General features: G+C 39.1%; 1 protein-coding gene across 4 annotated transcripts in view; it reads right to left on the reverse strand.

Moving 5' to 3' along the window:
- Window positions 1-17211: 17211 nt before the first annotated feature.
- Window positions 17212-24448, reverse strand: part of TFEC (transcription factor EC) — a 29427-nt gene continuing 22190 nt past the window's right edge. For all 4 annotated transcript variants that reach the window (XM_063155305.1, XM_063155304.1, XM_063155303.1 and 1 more), the window contains exons 5-6: window positions 23705-23852; window positions 17212-22780 (exon numbers count right to left, since the gene is read on the reverse strand). In XM_063155305.1, the coding sequence (XP_063011375.1) occupies window positions 22400-22780; window positions 23705-23852 (529 nt within the window). In that variant the 3' untranslated portion in view covers window positions 17212-22399. The remainder of the gene's footprint in view (window positions 22781-23704; window positions 23853-24448) is intronic.

Raw genomic sequence — 24448 nt, forward strand, 5'->3', positions numbered from 1 at the left:
GATGGGTAAAAAGTCTCCACAGCACAATTCATACAGGGAAGCATGCCATCTCCAAATACTTCCTTTAAGTCAGAATTAATATCATAAGAATTTTATTTCCTTATATTCACAGTGGATCTCAGCTGTAATATTATTCTCTTACTACCAATTCAGACCTATACATAAACTGACTGACAGTTGGTGTTAATACCCTTGTGAAGCAAAGTTCAAAATCCTTCTAATCCTTAGGGAAAAGCCTAACAGAGTGACCAGAAGGCAATTTCTGATTTGCAGAGGCAGAACAGGTATCTTCCACTAACAATTAATGTCAATGACAAAACCTACTCTTTTTTTATGCAAATACTTGTAATACTTTCAGCAAATGTGATGAAGGTGGACTCTGTCTCAAGTTCTCCATAGGTATTGGATCTTGGACCTCTGGTGGTTACACATGGCCTAATACATCTAGTATTCCCCAGGCAAGGAAGTTTCTATACACATAGACTTTTCTCTTTTCTAGGCTGGTAGTTGTAAAACTTAACGCATACTTCAGTAAGAAAGTCACTGATGAATACCTTACCTGATCCTGCCAAAATACAATTATGTTTTTCCCTACCCAGTACCATTTTCATTTGAGCTTTTTAATTTGCAAACTTCTCTCTCCTTTTTTTATTTTACAAAATGCAGACATGTCTCCAGACCACACACGTTCTCCACAGCAACTTGAGAGAGGGCCTACCTTCTCCTCTGGATAAAGGGAATTTATACATGATGGCTGTCTTCTCAGAAGCCACCCTTGAACATTGACAGTGACAGTCTTCCCCAGAAATCTCCACCAGAGCCATGGTGGGGTCTAACATTCCGAGAAACATCCTCCTGAAGAAGCAACATAGAAGCCCTTGTGGGGACCAAGATGTGGAGAAACAACCTCCAAAAGAGGTAACACAGGATAACAGTTTGGTCAGCAAACAACTGTTTAACTGCTTTTAAACAACATCATCTATAAATCTGCCATGCTGAGCAGGTATGTTTTGCCCTATGTAAATTTAAAATAAAACCTAAACTCCAAAAAAAAACCCCGAAACCTAAAACCTTGGAAATCACAGATTCAGGCTCACTGAAAGCTGCAGCTACGATTGAGAGCAGGTAAGGGGTCTGCAGAACAAGGACACTTCCAGAGATCATACAATCCTTTCTTATTTTCTTAATTTATAGTAATAGCCAAGCCAGAGTCCAGGAAAAGATGAACTAAAAATATTGAGGTCATGGGTCCATTTAATGCAGCAGTTAACAGCAATGGATTTATGAGATAAAATAAGGGGCACATACTCTGGGTCATGAGCTGAAGAAAATGCTGCTCTCTGTGTCAGCATGGCAGCTGTGTCCAGCTCTACTGCAGCCCTTTCCCATCACTTTCTAGGCTGGGATGTTTCCCCAGACAGGGAAGGATTGGGCCCTCGGCCTCTGGCATCGCTTTGCAGCCCCTGCTCCAGAGCAGTCGTGGCTCTGCTCTGCTCTGCCCCAGGAGATGGGCCTGAGCTACACAGCCTATTGGGCAGACACTTGTACTTAATGTATTTCTTATCCCTGATGCACACCAAAGGCAGCACAGCCCAGTGAACACACTGAGAATGGGGAAAACCGGATTCTGTGTATGACCACTCTGTCTCTCTGGATTCATTCCCTGTCCCTTCAGTACAAATGAATAATGAATCTGGTCTTTCTTTCCCCTTCTGTAAGCCCTAGCAGTAATGATAGCCCTCGGGCTACAATGATCCGTGTGGAACTATTGTAAATGATGGTGAAATTAACTGCACTGAATGTCCACCAGGATTTCAAAACAAAAATGACCTCCTCATGCAGAAGGAGATGAAGAAGGTTTCTTAACACCACCTTCCTTCTACATAATGGAAAGACACTTGCAGCCACTAGGCTCAGAGAACTATGCTAACTTCTCAGTCCCATAGGATTACCACTAGTCAGGGAAGGAGGGATTTACCTGTCCACAATAAGTCAAGAATGTGCTCACTGCAGGAAAGCTCCAAGATTAGTGACCATGCTCTTCTACAAGCTAGTGGGTTTACTCTCAGTGTTGTCTTCTCGGATTTCAAAAATCTACTTGTTTCTTCATTTGAACACCTAAATTTAAACACACAAGTTGGTGAACTGAATAATTCAGTTCACCTCGGTAGTGATGAAACAACAGTGTCTCACCAGGGGCCAGCAGCTCCAGTAAGGTAGGCCAGGAGCCTCACAATATGCATCAGCCTACCAGAGCCTGGTCAGGGTGTCTGGCTCTGCAAAAGCCTTACAGTAGGAGTGTCATGGTTCAGGTTTTGTTCTATTAAAGATTTGACCACAAGTACCCTAGAAATTATGAATGCATGATTTTCTACTGCTTATCACCAGCACAGTTTTATGTGCTTAGACAAACAGAATGCCAAGAGGCAACATCGGGCAGAGAGTATTCCACACTCACTCTGGAAATTTGGGAACAGTGAGGGAGCTAGAGCTGGAAATTGAAAATAAGGCTCTTTAAAATCTTGGAGAAAAAGATGATTTTGGTCACTGAGCAAGCAATTTGGAATCATAAAAGGAATACTGAGAACCTCTTTGCTTTTTAAAATCCTGAGTGTGGTCTCACAGGACTGGAAATAAGTAGTAATTCCTGTGAGATTTCCAGCTGCACTACAGTGGAAGCAGTATAAGTGAAATCAGAATCCAGACCTGCACTAACGTTTTAATAATTCCAATAAGATATTGGGGGGAGTACGTACTCACACTGTAACCCCACTATCAGTTTGTTAGTAGGAAATAGACCTTACCTTGAATTCTCTCATCATAGCCTGAACAGTATGATTATGGCCCCATAACATTTCCTTACAGTGCTTTCTTGCTCAGTTCACAGTATTTTCTGATAGAGTATTCTGGCTTCTTTTTGTCTCCCAATTTTGGCCATGTTGTGTCATCCTACCACTGCTAATTCAAACCCCTTTTTGTTTCCCCCCCACCATCGCACAGTGTCTCCTCTGTTTAACAGCAATCTCCTCCCTTACTCTGACTGCCTTCAGCATGTTACTGTCAATGATTTGTTGCAGTATGTTCTTCTTTACCTCCCACATACCCCACCCTGTGCTAAGAAGATTCCCTCCACCTGTCTTCCCCTACCATCCTTAGAAATCAGAAAATTCTCTCTATTCCATGGATCTTTATATTCCCTTATAGCTGACATCAATTTGCTTTGCTGTGCTTTCTTCAAATACAATTTGCCTTGATCATGGGGATGGGGTTGTGTTTGCATTTTGTTCAGTTTGCTTCACAGCCTTTGCTTTTATTAACATAACATTATGTGAGTTGGATAGTTTTGTGCCTTATCTGTGTAGGAAGTATAAGGAAAGCAACATCATCCAAGCATTGAAAACAGTAAGAACATGGTAAACAAAGAAGTTTGATAGGGGTTTTCTCATAATAAGGTTACAGTAAAATGATGACTACCATAATTAATATTCCACTTTTTATTAAAAGAAAAATGCACAAGAAAGTGGAAGTAGTTATACACCTGAACTTTACTGTCAACTTATAGGGAAAAATATGCCTTTAATTCCCCCCCCCCCCAAAAAAAAAAAAAAAAAAAGAACAGAAATGACTGTAAAATGGTTCACATTTGCAATTATGGCTTCTAAGTATATACCAGATCCTAGGTGTGCTCATGAGAGTCTGAAGTTTCATGCTGCCTTTCTCTCGATAGTATGGCCCTTTTTTACCGGGGCATATTGTCTTATCTGGTCAAATTTTCAACCTTTTGGAAGCCAAGGTGAAAGCTCAAACTTCTCTGCTAAAGAATATCCATTGTGTATTAAAATATCCAGGATGATTCATTCAGTCAACCCAACATCTACTCATCAGCAGGAGAACAAGCTAAGGAGGCACTATATCTTTCCCTAGCACGCCGCTCAAAATGAGGCATTCCGACCGAAAAGGCAGAATTGTTCCTTTGAGTCGAATAATTACGGGGCGCGGGGCCGGCAAAGCTGGGACGAGAGAGACCTCTAGCGGCGGCAGCGCCGCGCCGGCCCGGCACGCCTCCCCCTGCCCCGCACCGACCCGCACGGCACGGCACGGCACGGCACGGCACCGCTGCGAACCGAACCGCACCGCACCGCACGGCACCGCTGCGAACCGAACCCGACCGCACGTACCACCCGTACCGCACAGCACAGCACCGAACCGCACCGCCCCGCACCGCACAGCTCCGCACGGAACTGCACCGCTCCCACCGCCCCGCATCTACCGCACCGCACGCACCAAACGCGCTGCTCCCCACTGCCCCGCACCTCCCCAACCACACCGCTCCCACCGCACCGCACCCACCGCACCGCACGCACCAAACGCGCTGCTCCCCACTGCCCCGCACCTCCCCAACCACACCGCTCCCACCGCACCGCACCCACCGCACCGCACGCACCAAACGCGCTGCTCCCCACTGCCCCGCACCTCCCCACACCACACCGATCCCACCGCACCGCATCGCTCCGCACAGCTCCGCACGAAACTGCACCGCTCCCGCCGCCCCGCACCGCACGCACCAAACGCGCTGCTTCCCACTGCTCCGCACTGCCCCGCACAGCTCCACACCGCACCGCACTGCCCCGCACCGCTCCCGCCGCCCCGCACCGCACAGCTCCCCACGGAACTGCACCGCTCCCGCCGCCCCGCACCGCACGCACCGAACGCGCTGCTCCCCTCCGCCCCGCACCGCCCCGCACTGCCCCGCACCGCCGCTGCCCTCCCAGCCGCAGCGCCCCGCGCCCCGCAGGCCCCGCGCCAGTCGCCGCCCTGCCCGCAGCGGAGCCCCGTGGCTCCGCGCCCCGCACCGCGCCCGCCGCACCCCCGGGCTCTGCCCCGTGCGCAGGGGCCGCGGTCCTCTGCGGGAATGGCCGCCGGCACCCCGCTGCTAAAGGGACAAAGGGGCCTTTCTCTCCGTCCCAGGCTTTATTGACCGCGTTCTGCAGCAGTGCGCTGCGGGATGTGACACTAGAAACTAAAGTTGCTATAAATCCCGTGTGATTTTTTGAAAATATAAAATATTTCAAGTCAGAGAAAACTTGGGTAGTTTTACTGCTCCTGTTACTTGAGACCCCTGACCTACTTAAGTGAGGAATTTGGAAAAATACAGGTGATACAACTTAGGTTCTCCCCAATAAGAAGGCGCTGTCACACCTTAGTAATTCCATATATTTATGTCCCGTTGCTTTACTTGTTTATGGGAGGTATCTTTTTTTATTTTCAACTTCTTTTTCATCTTAGCAGCCCAGATGACAACTATTTGTCTCAAGGCATTTGCAGCTACAGTCACCATTGAAAGTCTCATCTCACAAAGCCTTCTTTCTTCTGGATGTACTGATCCTGTTGCTGCCGTGTCTGTGACCATGGTGTTGTGTCCATGGGACAGCTCAGCTGTCATGCCCAATGCAGAGTTGGCACAATTAGGCCCAAAGTGTGTGAAATCTAGCAAAATGTTAATAATATTAATCAGAGCTGTTTTTTTGTTTTAATAAGCACATTCAAAATAATGCAAGGGCAGAGAGAGAGGGGACATGCTCTGTGTATTAAGTGCAGGTTATCAAAAAGAAACTTGTGTCTGGATTATGTACAGTTTCACTTGACTGAAGCTTCATGGAAGATTAAGCTTCTTTTGTTCTCTGTGCTGTTTCACATAGATCAGTTGATGATGTGCAGAATAATTTTAACCACATATTAAACAGTGGTTAATCTAAGATAAGGAGATGAGCAAATATGAAGAGTGAATAGTGTTTTTAGTGTTAATGCTAATTAGTGAAGGAGCAAGCAGTTAATCAGAAATTTAAACTCTTTGTGCAGGGTTCTCAAAAATAAAGGTTTAAAGAGAAGGTCTGTTTACTATCACAGTGTTTACCAGCCAGTCTGCCATGTGGTACACATAATTTATAAAGGAATCAATCACTCCTCTCTGATTATGGAGAATAATAACACTGAAGGGACTGATTTCTGGAGCTGCTGCAGACACGGTAAATACAATAGGCAGAAGGTGTTAAAATCCAGGACACTGTGTCAAAGAGTTTTGAGTATTAAGCTATTTGGGTAGCATTTTTGACAGGAAAAGGAGGTAGAGCGGTGGAGTTCTGCAGCATATAAAAATAACACATTGTATTCTCCCTAATTTATGATATTTCCAAAATATTACACTTCAGACTTTTGCTGGCTTCACAGGAGACCTCTTCAGTGCCTTTTCTCTTGTAAAGATTTAATTGATCTCTTTTGAGGCAAGGAGAGATCTAACATTTTGCAGATCTATTTTTATTTTCAGCTTTTGCCTTAATCCCCTTCATACACCTTTAATTTCTTCATTTGAATTAATTAAGCTGTCCTCAGATAGATGAAGATGATGTGATTTCTCGACCCCATTCACCACACAGGTTATTCACAGTTCTTTCATGAATTTTACCCACAGTTCTCAGCAATTTGCCAAGATAACCCACTTGTTACTTGTGTGTAGGTATTTCAGCAAGCCCTTGAATTGGACAGCCGGCACTTTGGAATTTGCAATGAGAGCATTTATCTTTTTCAATAGATTCCATTTTAGTAACGTAAAGTTTTTTCATATAGCTTTGTTTTCTAAGTGACATTAATACATCAAGGAAACAAGTACATAGTGGTTTGGGTTAGCAAGGACATTAAAAAGGGAGTAAAACCTCAACTTTTTCTAACTTTCTGTTTTCTCTTTTCTTTTGGAAGACAAAAGACAAGTCAATGGTATAGTTTATATGCTGTATTATCTCCTCTCAGCCACCTGGTTTTGTGTTTGGATCACATTTACTCTTATATGGTGTATCTTCAATTTTCAATTTTCATCCTTCAAATGTTTATTGCATGAAAACAAGTCTTATCAATCAGTTTCTTGAATATATTGCTTATGGCAGAAGAACTACAGAGTCTAGTGAATAACTTCATCATCTTTGCCTCATCATCTCTGATCAGATAGGTGTCTGGGCTACTTTTCCCCTGTAGGTGGACTCCTCTCTAAATATTATTTAGAGTATTGCTGGAGGTGCTCTACTGCAGAAATTTATTTGGCATTGCAATCTTTGTGCATAAAATATGTGCTGATCTTTTAAACATGAAAAGATTCATTGCTAGTCCTGCAAAAATGTTTAAAAATCAAGGAAAGATACCATACTGGGGAGGAGCAGGAGGAAAATGGTTAACCAAGTGTAATTTACCAATCATTCCAACAAAGAGGCGCATGGTTTCAATTTTCTTACTGAAATTGAATTACTCGTTTAGAACAGGTTGGCAGGGTAAAACCGTTTCATATGTAGCCTTCCAATACTCCCTCCCTTTCTTTTTCATCTCCAAGTACATGTGGCAAGTTCAGAGATTGTTTTCTGGAATTTAGGAATCCCAAACCAAAGGATTCTCTCACTGTGCTATTTTTCACACTTTTAATTTTCATTTTCTGATAACGCAAACAGGTAGAACTTTGTAAACTTAAAATAACAGAGATAATTTTTGGAGTGCTTACTTTTTGAGTGCATTTTTCTTAAATATCTATAAAGCCAAACACTCTGTTCTTACGTCCCGAAATGAGAGCAGTTTGGAAGGGAGTATACTTTTGGGGGAAATAGGTTAACCATGTACATCATCATTACTTGAATTGTCAGGGAAAACACCTAGAAAATATTTTTATCCTTTTTATCACTATTAAAACCACCAGGCACCAATATTCCAGCGTAAACATGAAAGAATGCCTCAGTAATCATTAAATTTATGTTAGTGTTATTGCGCACCTAAAAATATCTTTAAACATCTGGGTAATATTTTGTGCCATTCCCAAACCTCTGCTCCTCTGTCTCCCTGGTCTGTATGTGCTTCACATGCTTGCACCACAGAAGGGAGACATTTGCTTGCAAGGTGTGTGTGGCTGTTTCTGAGGGTATTGCTGTTGAACTTCACTACAGACTCTACAGAGCTTCACTCAAGTGGACCTGGTTTTTCTTACCCCTGAGCCCACTGTTGGATTTCCTGCTAAGAAGCCTGAAGACTGGCTACCAACATCTGAAATGTGGCTTCATCTCAAATTCCTGTAACTGTTTTGCAAACAAGGTTATGCCAACACACACCGTTTCCCCTCATGAGCATGCACACACCTCCTAAATTCATGGTGGTCCTCAGACACTTGGAGCCCTTGTGGAAATCCAGGTCCTCCTTCTCTTGGCATTGTTGGTCTAGCTATGGCTTGCAATAAATTTTGTGGAGAGGCAAGCTGGAAGGTCCCAGAGGAGAAGGCAAAGGACATGCAGCGAGAGTGAACTAATAGCGACAGCTGAGAAAAGACCTCCCAGCTGGATCAACAGAACCACAGAATCACAGAACCATTGAACAGGCTGAGTTGGAGGGGACTCACGATGGTCATCGAATGCAACTCATGGCCCTGCACATGACATCCCCAAAAGTCACACCAAAAGCCATAGAAAGAATAGAAGGAGCAAAGTCCTTACTGCACAGGCTTTGTTCCCTTACCTCCCTGACTCATTGTAACAGGAGACATCATAGAGATGCTGTCTGAGCTTCAGAATACAAAACCAGAATTTTTAATGGAAATAAACAAAATAAACTGAGGAGAAAAATAATATCATGGTTCACAAACAAGAGATTGAAAGCTGAAGAGTTATTTTTCAAATTTATTTTTTATTAATGCCACTCCTTAATATCTATATTAATAGGTTTTTCTTCATAACCTACAGAGTGACTGAATAATAATTTTCACTAATTCAGTCTGGGAGTAGGAATCATTATGTCTTGGCAAACAATCACTGGCATGAAAGAAAAACTTTACAGGTGAGGTAATGCATGTGGGAACTGACAATTGGCTCAATTATGTTTTGATAATCCATATAAAACTTGGGAATTACAAATACCACTGTAGAAACTGGGACTGTGAACTAATTTCCAAATGAACAAAAGTGATGAACACTTTTGTGACCAATTAATCTAAGTGTTTTGTTCTAATAGATATTATTATTTTCCCAGGCAGATTTAACAATATGAAAAGATGAACAAAATTACTCTTGTAATTGCATACATCCTTAACCTGATGGTAACATCTCTTATTTACTTCATCTAATACTTCATTAACTCAACGAATGCTTCCAAGTTCCAAAAATTAATACTTCCCAGGATCAAAGTCTGTTAGACAAAGGATCTGAGAACAAAAATGAGCAAGTACATTGAAACTAAGAGAGAAAATCAGAGAGAAGGGTGAGGAAGAGAAGCCATAATGCAGGTTGCTCTCCTACAGCTGGTTCCATGAGCTGCTGCTGTCAGCCTAATGCGTTGTCTGACTTGGGTTTGTCTACTCCTAATTTTTTTAAGTGTTAGGAAGTAATTTTAGCCTTAGCTAGAAGACTGCATTTCTAGACGATCCTGACAACGACTATTATTTCTGTTGATTTCTGTAGACATCTGGAATTATTGAAAAATTCATGGATCTTTATACTGGCATATTTAATTTTTTTCCTGTATTATAAAGCTTCCCCTGTGGTAACAGAAAACAAAATTATTCATAAATATAAATTATGGAGTATTTTAGTGAAACTCAGAAACCTTAGTTATATATATACTTTCAAAACCTTGAAGAGAATATTCTCCCTAAAGGTGGAATGAGTACTTATTTTTTAACAAAATGCATTTTCAGCAGCCCTTTCTAAATTTAAATACACTCTATAATCAATTTGAACTGTGATGTGTGCAAATGTAAATAGAATTTCATGTCATAAAAAACTGTCTTTGGTTCATGAAAAGTCCTGTTCATGAATGAGAAGATACAGACAAATGAAATGCTGAATTGGAAGCATGAGCAATTCAAAACCTGCCTTTCAGACTGACCCACAGACACAAAGTTCTGCTCTGAGACCCTTAGAGGGAAATTTGCCACTTGTCATATTACAATCATGAGTACTCTTTATTTTCCAGCTTTTACTGAACATGTTGAAGACACTCATGAGCTGTTTTGGCAGATACTTATTGATGCAGTTTAAGTCTTCTGTTAGCTATAGTCTTTAGTCATTTTAGTACACTGAGAACTAATATCCAAGTCTGTCAGTCCCATTTTACATTACAAATCATTTGTAGTTTTATAACTGTCATTTCCAAGGACATCTGGAAAAGATGGATTTATGAAAGGTTATCGTGCATTCTAAGGAGGCCAGGAATTAGCATGACTTTGTAAAGGTTCTTGTAAATTGAGCAGCAGCCATCACTGGCAATAAGCTGTTTTCTGCTCCAGTCAAGTATCTTTATTTAAATATTAAGGAAGAGGTGTGACCTTTGGCCTTAAAGATGACTATGATACAGCAATAGCACAATCTATTAGCTGTCAATGAAGTATTATGGCCCTGGCTCTCTCAAGACACCTATTTGTGGACAGTGTTATAATAACCCTTCCATTAGGCATCCCCAAGGCAAATAACCTTGGCTTTAACAGAGTCAGTTTAAAATTCCTTGGAGTAACATTAAGAGAATATCTGGTTTGTGTCAGTTTGGGATCAACTACCAGCATTAGTCCCATTCTGTAAATTGTAAGTAGCTGTGGATTTATTAGAATTTTTTTATACATGCCCACAGGTAAATATTAAATACAAAGAATGTGAAAACTCCTACTGCTTTCTACTTCCTACATGGAATATATATAGATTAATGGACATCTGACAGGTTGGAGCATTTTAAAACAGGATCCATTTTCTACTGTATACATTTAATTTCTTTTGTTGATGAAAATTACACAGTGCCACTAGAATTAAATTGCACTCAAAAAAAAAAAAAAAGAAATAAAACAGTAAAAGCAATAAAAAGTAGTCTAGATAACATTCCTGTGAGCTGATATGTTCTGCTATATAAATTGTTAGGTACAATAGGATTAGAGTACTATCGAAAAAGCCAAGAAATTTTCACATGCCGTGTCTTGTTTGCCTCTGCTGCATTTTGAAATCAAGGTGTCAGTTTATTTAACACTCAGTGTTCAGATCAAGACAAAGTGTTTTCAAACTTATATGGGATGTTCAGAACAAGTCTTTTCTTCGTGTCTCCTTTGTTCCTTAGACAAAATAAATCTGATTATTCCCCCTCCATTATCAGCTGAACACCCTTAAAAATTACAAGATATTCTACCCATATATAAATCTGCTAAGTTTGTGCTTTGCACCTTGTGCAAAAGAACATCTCTAAAGTTGCTTTTCCTTGGAGATAACAATCAAGGTAAATTCCATTTAAATATTTTGAAAAATAAGGAGTACATGCAAATAGTAAAAAAAAAAAAAAAAAACAAAAAACAAAAAACAAAAAACAAAAACAAAAAAAAAAAAAAAAACCCACTAAAAGTCCTATTAACATTTCAAATATTTTGGCCAGTATCCTGGCTATAGTGTTTCTTTTGAATCCAGCTTTAATATCTTACACAAATGGCATTTGAAGCACAAACAACTGAATGTGCTTGCAGTTCTGAAACCAGAAGCTTGTCTGGTTCTGTAAGTATAGCTTCTGTAAAACTTCATTTTCTGTTGATTTTTAGCAGTGGAATATATTTCCTTAGACAGGAATAAAAGCATTCGTGTGGTGGGGAACCACATGAGCTGTCCCCCCAGCAAGATTCAGTGCCTCCACGTTACCTCCCTGTCCCCAGAAGAGCTTTGATGGAGCCAAGACAGTAATGGATCCCCTCCAGCCACAACCCCCAGGAGTCCTCTGCTCAAGGAAGGTTTACACATTGAAGAAGAAGAAAGCACCTGCATTAAAATAACTCAGTGCTAAATTGGCCAGTTCTCTCTGCTAGTTTTGAAGAGTCCCCTCACCACCTGCAGTTCTTGACCTCCTTAGAGGGTTTTACACGAGAAAGACGAAAAAGGGAAAAAAAAAAAATGTGGAGGCAAGAGCCTACCATGCTGTGATCCATCTTCTAATGGGTGCATTGGGATTTATCCCCTTGCCTGACAAAGGCAGACAAGACAACTTGTACGTGGGTCAAGACAGAAACACTCAGAACTGTCAGTGCAGATTCATGCCACAGCCAAGAATATTTGGCTCTTTTACAAGGGCCATCACTACTCTGGGCAGCATGGCCTTCAGGACTAATATTTTCAGCCTGGGAGCTCTCCTTCCCCCCAAGAGGTTGTGGCATGGTAGACAGTCACTGCAAGACACAGAAGATCCTGAATCAGACTGGACAATTCAAAAACGTCCAGCAGGTATTTTGACCCTGACATTCTCAGAGTTAAAAGCCGCAGGTCCAAAAAGTACAGCACAGTGGAAGATGCACTCACCTTTCTTGTGACTCTGACAAGCTTATCACAAGCCAGTGTTAGGGAGCTCCACACAGTTACAAAGCAAACAGTTAAGCTGAGGATTGCAGCAGTTGTTTTCAAGTGTTCAGTTCTCACATATTGCACACCATGAAGGCAATTTTCGCTCTCAATAAAGGGCACTTGACTTTTGGTTCATTCTCCCTTTAGCACTCCTCTTACACTGATATTGGATACAAAGCCATTTTCTTTCATAGGGCAATACATGGCAGAATCTAGGATGTAATTTAAGGGACTCTATTGATATCATAAATTACAACAAGTCTGCTGAAGCAGTTTATGAATGGCAGTAAAAACCTGAAACTGAACTACATCATTAGAATCATCCATTGCATACAGGTATTATTATTTATAATACAGACCTAAGTATCCCTGCATTTTAGAGACAAAGGAGATAAAGCAGGACCTTGCACTAAATGGGAACAGGGCTTCCACAGCCTTCTTGATGGCAGATGTGCTCTAATAATGGAATAGAAAAGTGATGTAACTTTATGAAGTTACTTCATAAATGAGAAAAGAATCAAGTCTTGGAAAGTGTGATGCTGCTGCAAGGTTTTATATAAGATCAGTTCCTTGTGCTGCTCTCTGAGTAACATCTTAGCTCCTCATATCAGCAGACTGCATTTGTGGGGAACACTTAGGACCTTAATTATTTCTGTACACAAGATCTGTGTCCATATTTTTCCATATATTCCAGAAGTCTGATTTGGCTGTAAACCACATCGCTGTCTCTGTTTCTACTTTTACATTATTTGGCTGCTACTGGCATCTAGCATAAACACTTTTACCATACAGTTAAGCAAAGAAAGAAAGAAAATTTAAAAGCTACCATCTCACTGAATGAATAGTCCTGAATCACTTGGTCTCAGTTTGCTGTAGAACTTAGCTCTCCAAAATAAAGTAATTCATAGCCTGTATTCAAACTTCAAACATCTGCTTCAGGAAATGGGCTCTGTAGGGAAAAGTCCAAATAGGCACATTTTTGCAAATATTTTAGTGTGTAATTTACTTAATTCTCTGTGTTACTTCACTGTTCAGAACACGACATGAGGCTGATGGTGGCAGTAATAATCATATTTTTCTTAATTATCCAAAAAATAATTTTGAAACTGTGAGCACAAACCCTTATTTAGAAGGAAACCCTCAGTTAGGCCAACATGCTCTTGATGAAAATATGGTCCCACCAGCAATGTTAACAGGCCACGAGCACCTCCTAGCAACAATAAGGGTGCCTGAAGCCAACAACCATCCAGTTTGGGACTTCAGGTCTGAGGGATTCAAATCTATTTCTTACTGGATTTCAATACACTGAGCATCAAAACTTAATTAGCTCTTCTGAAGCAACAAGGCTTAAAGGGCAAATATGTTTATTTTACTCCCATGCTTGATAATTTTAAGATCAAGATATATAAAAACCCGATCTGGCCTTTTGAAATAATCACATAAATACTTGTCACCAGTAATGTATTCACATTCCTGCTGAGCTACCAACATGTTAAAGCATGGACTGGTCTGGCAGATTCACCTGGAGCTGCAGCTGCTCCCTGAGAAGCAGAAGGAGCTGATGCTCCTCACACTTCCACCAGCCTCTTAGGGAGGAAGAACAGTGAAGAAGGGAGGGGAGAATATTTTTTATCTTTCAGAATGAGGCACAGTTTGAAGAGGGAGAAAATAATGTGAGAGGTGGGCAAGAAGGGGTACTCATCACTTACCCTACTGAAAGCTGCAAATACACTGAAATAAGCTCCCCTCTTTTCCTTTGGGAAGGGATAGGTTCTGCCAGAGCCCAGCGTGGTACTCCTCTGCCTACTTCTCAGGATGATATTTGCCCTTGAGCAGAGATCTTCCTTGGGTGTACCAAATCCCATTTGTGACATTTTGGGATCAAGGATGTATCTTCCTTTGTTTTCCATGCTCCTTAACTTCAGCTGTCTCATGTTTTGCTTTCACTTGCCTGAAGGATTCTCTGCCCACTGCAAAAGAGCAAGTCAAATTTAAAGTAATTTGGAGTTTAAATTTCCAAGTGGAGACACTGCCCCTTGGGTGCTCATTGCAGGAGCCAGTTCTCTGGTCCATGCTTAAAATTGACCATTCTTACTTTACTTTACAGTAAGTCTAAATTGCTTTTTGTCAGTTTGTTTTTATAGCAAGCTAGCTCTGTATATTAACTGTTCTACAGTAGAAACTATTTTCCAGAGGAAATGATGGAATGGTATTTCTGCAATTAGTTTTGTTATTGCCTTTATTTTCCAAGTGGCTCTGTAGAAATACAATTTTATTTCTTTTTGTGAGGTTCCTCTCCCTAATGACTCGAGGTGCCCATGTCACAGAAAAACTAATTGATAAAAAGATATTATGTTAAGTACTTTTAAGGTTGTCACATTATGTTTTGAAAAGAAACATTTCCTTTAACTCAACCTACTCCTGGAATAGTATGTAAAATACTTTAGCTTACACAATTTTTTCAAATTCTGAGTATCAAACTTAAACAGTTTTGAATCTTTGGGAACTGAACACAGGCTCACTAGAAGTAAATTCAATGTACAAAAGTGTTTTTTCAGTGAAATGCTTAAAAAAAAAACAAACAACCAAAACTCCTGTTAAGCACCCTTAACAAAATTAATGTTCTCAGAGGGTTTGTAGGAGGGAGTGCTCTTGGTCTGAGATTTTGGCTGCCCTCTTGTTCAAATCTCCTTGGGCTCAGAAGTCTGGGAGGTCTGCAGAAGAGCTCAACTATGTTGCCAAATCCTGGCTTGTATCATGGGCCAATACCAGACTGTGCAATGTCAGTATTATACTTGCAGATTTTGAACCTGTTGGATGTCAGCAGGATTGAAAAGTGACCCAGCTCTGGATTTGAGGCAGGATGATTAGGAGCCCTGTGGCCAGCCATCTGAAGAAGAAATCCAGATGGAAAGTGAGACAGGGAGGAGGTGTCCTTCCCTGGAGAGATGGGACCATGGGCTCACCCCCAGAGGCTCGTTCCATTCGAACCTTCTGGCAGGGGCACTGGCTGCAGAACGGAGCAAACGCTGTCCCTGATGCCTCAGCTTCACAGACACGTGGTCCTGAGACATGCCACAGCTATGATTTTGTGGTGATTCAGGCCACATAAATGTTACATTCTAGAATTCTAGAAGCCTGAAAGTAAATTTCTAATCCAAGGAGTACGTTTTAAAAATCCAAAAGCACTTTGAAGAGCCACTACTTTTTGAATTGCTCCTCTTTCGCAAGCAAAATATCCATCTAGAAATATTTATGCATTGATTCCAGAAAATTAATAGATGTGATATCACTTGAAGCAAGGTCCTTCACAGAAAACTGTTTACTGCCTCCTTTCACACAAAGTTTCCAGTAATGTGGCTGCTAATCACAGCAATCTGTGGTGTGTAGCTTTCTTGACAACCTCGCATTAAAAAACAAAAAACCAAAACCAAAAAACAAAACAAAAAAAACCCCAAAAAAACTCCACAAAATTTCAGTAACTGAAAATTAACATCTTAAGTCCCTCCTGGAAATCAAAAGGAAAAGGTCTCAAGTCTATATCTAGGTGCTAATCCAAGGACCGATAGGCTTTCTAAGGAGGCAAGACAATTAAGAAAATTTGCCAGTGAAATCTTTTGAGATTCAACCCTGATATATGCTGCTGTAAAATAGGAAAGTAAATATAAGAGTCAGGAAACTTCATGGCAGGTAAGGATGCCAACATCTTAAAGTGAATGAATTAAATTAATGTATTGAACACAATCTTAGCACTTAAGTATATATGCTTAGACATTGGGACCTTATTTGGGCCAGAAAATGCAGTCTGGAGAGACTGAGATTTTATATATCAGTGACATTTGAAAAAAACTCACTGAATTTTTTCTATGATTTGAGGCATTTCTCCTTCTTATACAAAGTGTTGTATTGAACTCATAAGCATATGAATCTCTTTGACTATACTACTGTTTAATCTGCCTCTTCATAACTCAGCTTCTTATTCCATTATAATGCTTGAGTGATTCACATGCAATGTTTCCAATCCACTTTTCCTATCTTGTGAAACTTTTTAACGAAATGTTAGCATTTGCAGGCACCAGATGTTTTGACATAAGGAGAAGCAATATGTAAATTTTAATCCATGGTAGGAACAATAGCCTGGAGGCACCTTCTTCTTATTACATGAATCATATACTTAACCACAATGTGGTGGATTATATCAAAATCATCACCACTCTGAATATAGAATACTTGTCTTGTGGTTGCCAGTTAATGAAACTGGTATATATTTAACTTGATGGCTACCAGTGATTTAACCAATAAGCCTTGGCATACTTCACTGCTGCAGTCTCCTTTATAATTAGACTTTTGATCTGATTATTATCACAACTTCATACATTTTCCTCTATTCTCCCATTGGCTGTCACCACAAATGATGCTGACATTAAATCTGTTTGTCTGTCAGTTGCAAACATCACTACTTTTAATCAAGCAGTGTAGCACATAGGGCTTATATAATCTCTGAAATAACTTCTGATTTTATTTTCTGTCATTGTTTATTTAATCATTAAGTCTCTGAGTCCAAAACAGGATAAGCATTGGCTTTCTACAAAGCAAAGTGGGAGCTTTCAGTCCCTTCACAAAGGAGCTGAGTACCTTTTATGGTCAAATCCTAAGTACATAATAAATATGGAAAAAAGCAAAGCTTCTTTCCATAGATAATCACTGAACTTTAAATAATATTTATAATAATATTCAATTTTAATACGGACAGGGGTGTCTTAATTATTTGAAAAAATAAAGAGACTGAAGAAATCTTTAGTGCAAATAAAATGTTTATCTGCTGTACACAAAAAAAATGAGCACTGTTTTACATGAAATGATAAACTATTGCAAAACTAGTTGAAATTTGTATTACTAGTCAACAACTTTTGCATCATTTCATGCACAGAAAGCACCAAATATCTTCTAAAGAAGGCAGCACTTCTGGTATTAGAAATTCAAAATGAAATCTGAATCCTTAACTAACTTCCTTAAGTGAGTATCTTTAAGTGCCAAATGTGCCTAATTATCAGCTTTAAAAAATGTTTTACATCTTAAAATACAATATTCTGTTTATCCTAGATTGTCTGGGGAACATCTAGTACATTAAAAGGTTTTTGTAGAGCTTCTTAGTGATTTAACTGATATCATCATGCCTGCTAGCAATTTTGCAACATTCTGAAAACACTTTCTATAAATCAAAGCCTTAGCAGCAGGAATAAGCAGATGGCAGGAGACCATATTAAAGAATGTATCAATTATTTTTATTAATGGGATGTTACTGGATCATGATGTATCATAATAGACTAAATGTTTAGCTGTTGTGAAGTATTTTGTCTGTTAGGTATCTCAGATGTTCTTACTGGATGTTGCTAGATTGCCTTTTGGTGGCCTTTTTGAGGGTCTGCACAGGGAAGTTTCACAAGGGACATGAAAAAGATGTTTTCATTTCAGTCCTTTAATTATATTCATACAATAAACATAAAATGCCCATAAGTATAAAATGTAATTGTAAAAAGATTGCATATATAGTACGTAATAAAGTACATTCTGTCTGCATATAATGACTTAGAAAACAAGATACTATATGGTTAACAATGAAAAATAGCAATTATTATAAAAATATTCTACAGTCTCATAATAGCAATGTAAATGCCTTTACTTATCTAAGAGACTTAACATAATTTTAAATTACAATAATTTTACATCCTCCATTTATATATACAGTTCCATTAAATTCAGAAAGCATTATAATATCAATGTTCTTATTAAGATTAAGCAACTGAATTATATTTAGTTATTTTATTATATAAAGCAACTGTGTTTCTGTTTGTTAAAACTGTTTGCACTTACTGTACCTTTTCATACTATCCATGCTGTGCACAATGAAATAATTTAGTTTTATTTTTTTAGAGTAGCATCTAGATCCATGACATGAATTAAACAGGATGTTAATATTTCAACTCCCTTTCCCTTTGTGCAATTTTCAGTCTGCTGTTTTGTGGATTCTGTAGGAATGTGTCCACCAGCTTTGAACAGCTGTTACTGAAAACAAGTAATAACTCCTCATTTAATACATCTTGACAAAAATAGCCAGTTCTTCTACCCCCTACCCTGCTTGAGGTCCAGATCCGCAAGACTTCAAATTCTTTTCTAGGCCAAGAGCCACAGGCATATTATGCATCTCTTTCATGAGATTTCACTAAACAGATCTCTGCTGGAAATACCTAGAAGTTTTATTTTTCTTGCACCACAACTCAGCCCAATAAAACTTGCATGGACAGCGAAGAAATTCTGCCTGACAGAAAATGTCAGGATTTGGCCCTGTAGTTATGAAACCCCTTTCCTCTGCAGAAGCTGGCGGGGCTGGGCTTGGCTCTGCCCTACAAGTCCTCTGAGCTTCTCATCATGGTTTCCAAGCCTGGGGTGGGAGAGGGAGTGTTTACTCCAGCAAGTCTGGGATGTGACTACCAGCACATGCATCTCCTAAATACCTTCAGCAGCATCTCTTGATTCCCAGAATGTCCTAGTCTGGTTTTGCAGTCTGTACCACCATTTAATTTCAAGGGTGAGCCTGTAACCCAGGTTATAATTATTAGTTGAAATACTAATTATGATGACTTCCTACTAGAAAAAAATGCAATTTTGGTGAAATGCCATTGCCATAGTAAACACCTAGGAGGGTTGATGTATTTATTGTTTTGGGCAAGGGAGCTGGGGGTTTTGTGTGCAGGAAGACAGCCTGAATATGTTCAATGATAGATGCAATACAGTGCCTTGCAAAAAGAGCATTGACTATCTTAAGTTTCTCATGCAAGGACAGAGAGAAAAATTTTGGTGCCCTAGATTGAAGCAATTGTCAGAAGAATGAAAATCAACTTTAAAAAATTTAATGGATTCACTATAATGTTTTTTTAGAACAGTGCTTATAAAAGTGATGAAATTCAGGATGTTATTTAAAGTCAGTATAGTTCAGAAGTATGGTCTAACTCACATGTAAAAGTTCAATGGGAAAATCATGTAATACATTCATATTTAATTTCTTTTTCTCCATTATGAGCAATCCACATTGGTGTATTTAAAACTAATGTAGTAGAAACTGCAGTACAAGGACAAATAGCATTTGATATTAACCAAATAACACTTCCTTTCATCTGCTGAAATGGACAATACTCATACCAGGCTAGACATAATATGGGCATAAAGGTTACTTTTAATTCATCATGTTTTGTATTCAGATGTCAATATTAGCAATTGTCTTTGACGAAACTATGACAAAGTGATTCCTCTTTTATTTAACCCAATTAAAATGGTGGTCAGTCCTATATCCAGTTATCTTTGGTTAATACTTGCTTGTCTTTCTGATATGCTATAAAAACAAAACAAAACAAAGAAAAAGTGCAAAAAAAAAACCAGAAAAAAACCCCAAAACAAAAAACAAAACAAACAAACAAACAAACAAACAAAAACAACTAAAAAACTCCACCCCAAAGACCCCAAAATAAAAAAGCTAAAGCATACCAAACAAAAAAATAAAAAGACAAACAAAAACACCAAACCAAAACTAAAGAAAATTACCAGGACATGTCTGTTTTCTGTTTTTTAACCATGAAGTGTGAGGCCTCTTCTAATGGTCAGGTCTGTGCTTACACATCACCTTACATCCAAGTAGTTTGCACAAGCTCATAGAAAACCTCGAGATTCCTAAAATTCTAAATATTCTTGTGAAATTGGACACACCATCATCTTTCATAGCCATCTGAGTGTGATTTATTATCCAGCTGCTAATTTTCCAATTATGAAACTCTTGTGACCCTGCCAGGGTTGGTCAGGCATGTGCTATGGCCTAGCAGGAACACAAACCTCACAAGGAATGTGAGGGCCAAGGTACCAATAACAAAAGAGGCAATGGTAAGAAACAATTGTTCTGGTTTTGGATAGTATGTTTTTAAAAACTTAAAATGTTCATACAAAAAGTGATCCACTGATCTCTTACTATTTCCAAACCTGTGACACTTCTGAAGTGAGGTAGACTCAGTGACAGCAAATTAATACATATTTTTGAGACATATTTTGAATCATTACAGGACTTCTGTGGTGGTTTCAGCTGGGGTAGAGTTAATTTTCTTCACAGTGGCTAGTGTGGGGCTGTATTTTGGATTTGTGCTGGACAGATATGTTTTTGTTAGTGCTGATCAGGGCTTACACAGCCAAGGCCTTTTCTGCTTTTCATGCTGACACACTGGCAAGGAAGCGGGGGGTGCATGGGAGGCTGGGAGGAGACACAGCCAGGACAGGTGACCCCAGCTGACCGAGGGATATTCCACACCAAATCCCCCAATGAGGGGGATTCCATGTTCCATATTCCATATCAAATCATAAAGTGGGGAGGAGGAGAAAGGGGGGATGTTCAGAGTGATGGCATTTGACATCCCAAGTCACCATTAGGTGTGATGGGGCTCTACTGGAGATGGTGGAATACCTGCCTGCCCATAGGAAGCAGTGACTTAATTCCTTGTTTTGCTTTGCTTGTGTGCATGGCTTTTGCTTTCCCTACTAAACTGTCTTCATCTTAACCCAAGAGCTTTCCAGATTTTACCCTTCCAATTCTCTCCCCAGGCACTCTGGCAGCTGCATGAGGCTTGGTTGCCACCTTGGGTTAATCCATAACTACTCCCTAATGTGATCTTTTGGCTTTGATTGAGGAAGAGCTATGAAGAACCTGTTTCAGTTTGTATTCCTATGTTTTAATATTACAACTGGAATGATTGCACTTAATGTTCTTTAGGCGTGTACATCACTCTCCAGAATGTATAGAAGTGAGTTTTCTGAATGCCCCCTCCTAGCCAGCTGGTTATGAGAGGCAGTGCATCACATCAGTGTTTCTGAATTTTGCCTTCAGTTTGACAAGTCTTCCTTTAAAGCTTTTCTGCAGGGAGTCCAAAGCCAAATATGAAATTAAATTCTTGTTTAGAGTGCATGCAATGGGAACCTTGTAATTTCCCTCTGCTTCCAAATGGATCAAAAGCACATGCACAGATAGAGTCCCTTTGCAAAAGCCTCACTGTGCTGTCAAAGGACACTGAAAGTGTCATCCAGCAGCCCAGTATTGTATCTGAATTCCAATTTCTTCCATATAAAAAAGGACACAGTTTGAATATTCCTGGAATAAATAGCTGACATAGCACTGTCACAAGTAGTGCTTGTTTTAAATTGTGCTAAGTGTAACGCGGAGTGTCTGCGCTGCCTTGTATACCCACACAGTCTTTCTGCTGCAATGCTGTGTCTTTTTCTGTCTGAATTCATTTGAATCACTGTCATTGCATTAGTTCCCAGTTTTCTTCTGTGTCATTAAAATAGATATTTAAAAGAGTGTCCTTTTCCTACAAAAGAAATAAAAAAAATCCCAAAAAACTAAAGGCATTCCATAGAAAGCTTAATGGATTTTCTCCTTTTAAAGAGAAGCCCACACAATTTAAACTTCATGCTTGTGTGAAAGCATTACCATCTGACATTTTTAGATTTTAAAACCTGTAACATCTCTACAGTTCCCAGATTAAATACTTTTCTGTTGCTTCAAATTCTGTAGAACTTTTAGTCATAAAAAAAGAAAAAGAAATTAGCAAATTACTAAATCTCATATTTGTATCAGAGAAATGTGCGAAAAGAGTTTAAATACAGTTTTGCAACATGGGTATTCCTTTTTGGTAACCATTTTCATAGTACTGATAAAAGTCATGAGGTGATAGTAAAAATATTCCCAGCGAAGAGAGATTTATGCAAATGTTGGCTGTGAACAGAGGGTGAATTTGGTGCAGAGTGATATGGGTTCATGTCCATCTTATTTTCCTGCGAAGTAAGGGCTGATTGAAATCCTTGTCATGTAGTAATTGATTCTTACACTGTCTCTCCTTGTAGGTATTTAAAATAAGAGCAAACACCACGCTTTCGTTTAACTAAGTCTTTCAACAAACGTTTAGAGAAGTATGAGACCCTTTCTGCTTTTATAAATCATCTCCATCATCTGTGCTGAAGCTGCTTCTCCTGCTGCTCTCTTTTGATGCAGCTGGAGATGTGGAGGACAAGAGTGGGTCTGTTCCAAATGGTGACACTGTGTCGTCCAATAAAATCTCCTCTAGCCGCTGTTCCTCTTTCAAAGCTGCGCTGAAGGACAAATCCGTGAAGTGAGAAAGGGGATCAGAAAAGGCTGTAGATCCATCGCAGACATCAGAATTTTGTCCATGTACCAGAGGCATTTGTTGAGAATAGTCTACAGAGTTCTCCTCTGGGTAAGACTGCTGCTTGATGACTTGTGCTGCTAAATCGACAGCACTGAGCGAAGACATGACCGGAAGGCCGTGTGCACGTGCCTGGATCTCCAGTTCCTAACATTTCAAACAAAAATAATTAGACAACAATTTTAAAAGAGAAAACAGTCCCTTCAGAACAATTGCAGAAAGTATACAAATCATTCATCATGCATGAAAATTTATTATACCTGTTGCCCAGTGGTGAGATTAGATTTTAAAATAATAAAATTTTTATTGAAGAAAATTTGTCAAGTGTTTTTATATTCCTTTTTGTCATTAAGCAACTATTCTATGGGAGCAGAAGAGGTAGACAACCTCTCTAAAACCATTGCATACTGAATCCAATGAAGGTAGCAGAAAAATTTTGCAACTTGATAGTTCATTATAAAACTGTTATCCAGAGAAAAAGAAGATTCTTTAGTTGATAATGCTAATATTATACATATATATAAGTAAATCAACATATGTAAGATGATCAGTTTTATATCTACCTACCTACCCATCCCATTTCCGTAGGTGTGTGTCTATGTTAGAATATTGCTTTTTAAGACATGAAGGGCTATGTTCTACCTCTTAGTGTCAAAAGCAGACATAACATAAGATAGTCTTTTACTGGGGAGCCTAATGCATTAAATACTTTGAAAGGGAAAATTAAAATACTGAAGGGAACTTTGTGACCAGTATTGATTTTTGATTTTTCGCTGCAGAAATATGCTTATTTCCTTTTTTTTTTTTTTTGTCTTTGTTTCTAACACATGAAACTGTTTGTACAAATACTTTAATACTTTTCCACTAGTTACTTTATGCAAAGTATAATTATCAAAGAAATTTCCTAGAAATCTAAAGAATACACCCTCCCCAATATACACAGAAATAAAAAGGCAAAGTCAATTTATTTTTAATAAACGTAATTTGAGGAAAAATTATATAGATTAACAAAATTTAATGGGGGACAAGTACTGAGAAAGCTTTGTAGTTCATGGCAACGCTTATACAAACCTGAATTCGGAGCAGAAGTCTTCTGTTAGCATGCTCTAATTTCTTCTGCCTGTGTTCTAATTCTCTGGCTCTCTGTTGTTCTTTTTGTAGCCACTTGATGTACTCCACCGATGCTTTTAAAATAGTTCCTTTGTTCCAGCGCATATCACTGCAGAATGTAGAGATAACCTTTTCACAATTGTGCATGTCAGCAGAATTCATAAGAACTTACAAAATCTTTTACATTAATATGAAATAATGATTTACATGACTATTATTCACTCTTAGATATTATTGCTTCTGAATGGAAATTTTAATAGAATAGTTAAGAAGCCCTTATATAGTTAAATTAATCCCAGAATGAAAATAAGTGTCAAAAGAAAGTAATAAAGTGACTTTTTGTGGGAGAGCTAAATGCAATATCATGATTCTACCATTACAGTTTTTATATTTTTAGTGAAAATTGCTTTTATTATTAACTCCGAGATTAAAATCTATGTGCAGTATTTCTGCATTAATGAACTAGGAAATATACATTACTGAGGACTTAAGCCTAAATTTTTAAAGATCATTTTGAATATACTACTTCTTTTACCTGACTTACTAATGAGGTTGCTTTTATGCTTGTAGAGAAAAAAATGATCTGTGCTGAATGCCGCTCCTCATTGATGACAGACCAGAAAAATCACACTTTCATAACCATAATGACTAGGGAATGACAAAAATCATGTTCAAAAATCTTGAAACAATTTAAAAAACAAGTTA

This window comes from Melospiza melodia, chromosome 4 (genome assembly GCF_035770615.1).
Source record: "Melospiza melodia melodia isolate bMelMel2 chromosome 4, bMelMel2.pri, whole genome shotgun sequence".
NCBI classification, from domain to species: Eukaryota; Metazoa; Chordata; class Aves; order Passeriformes; family Passerellidae; genus Melospiza; species Melospiza melodia.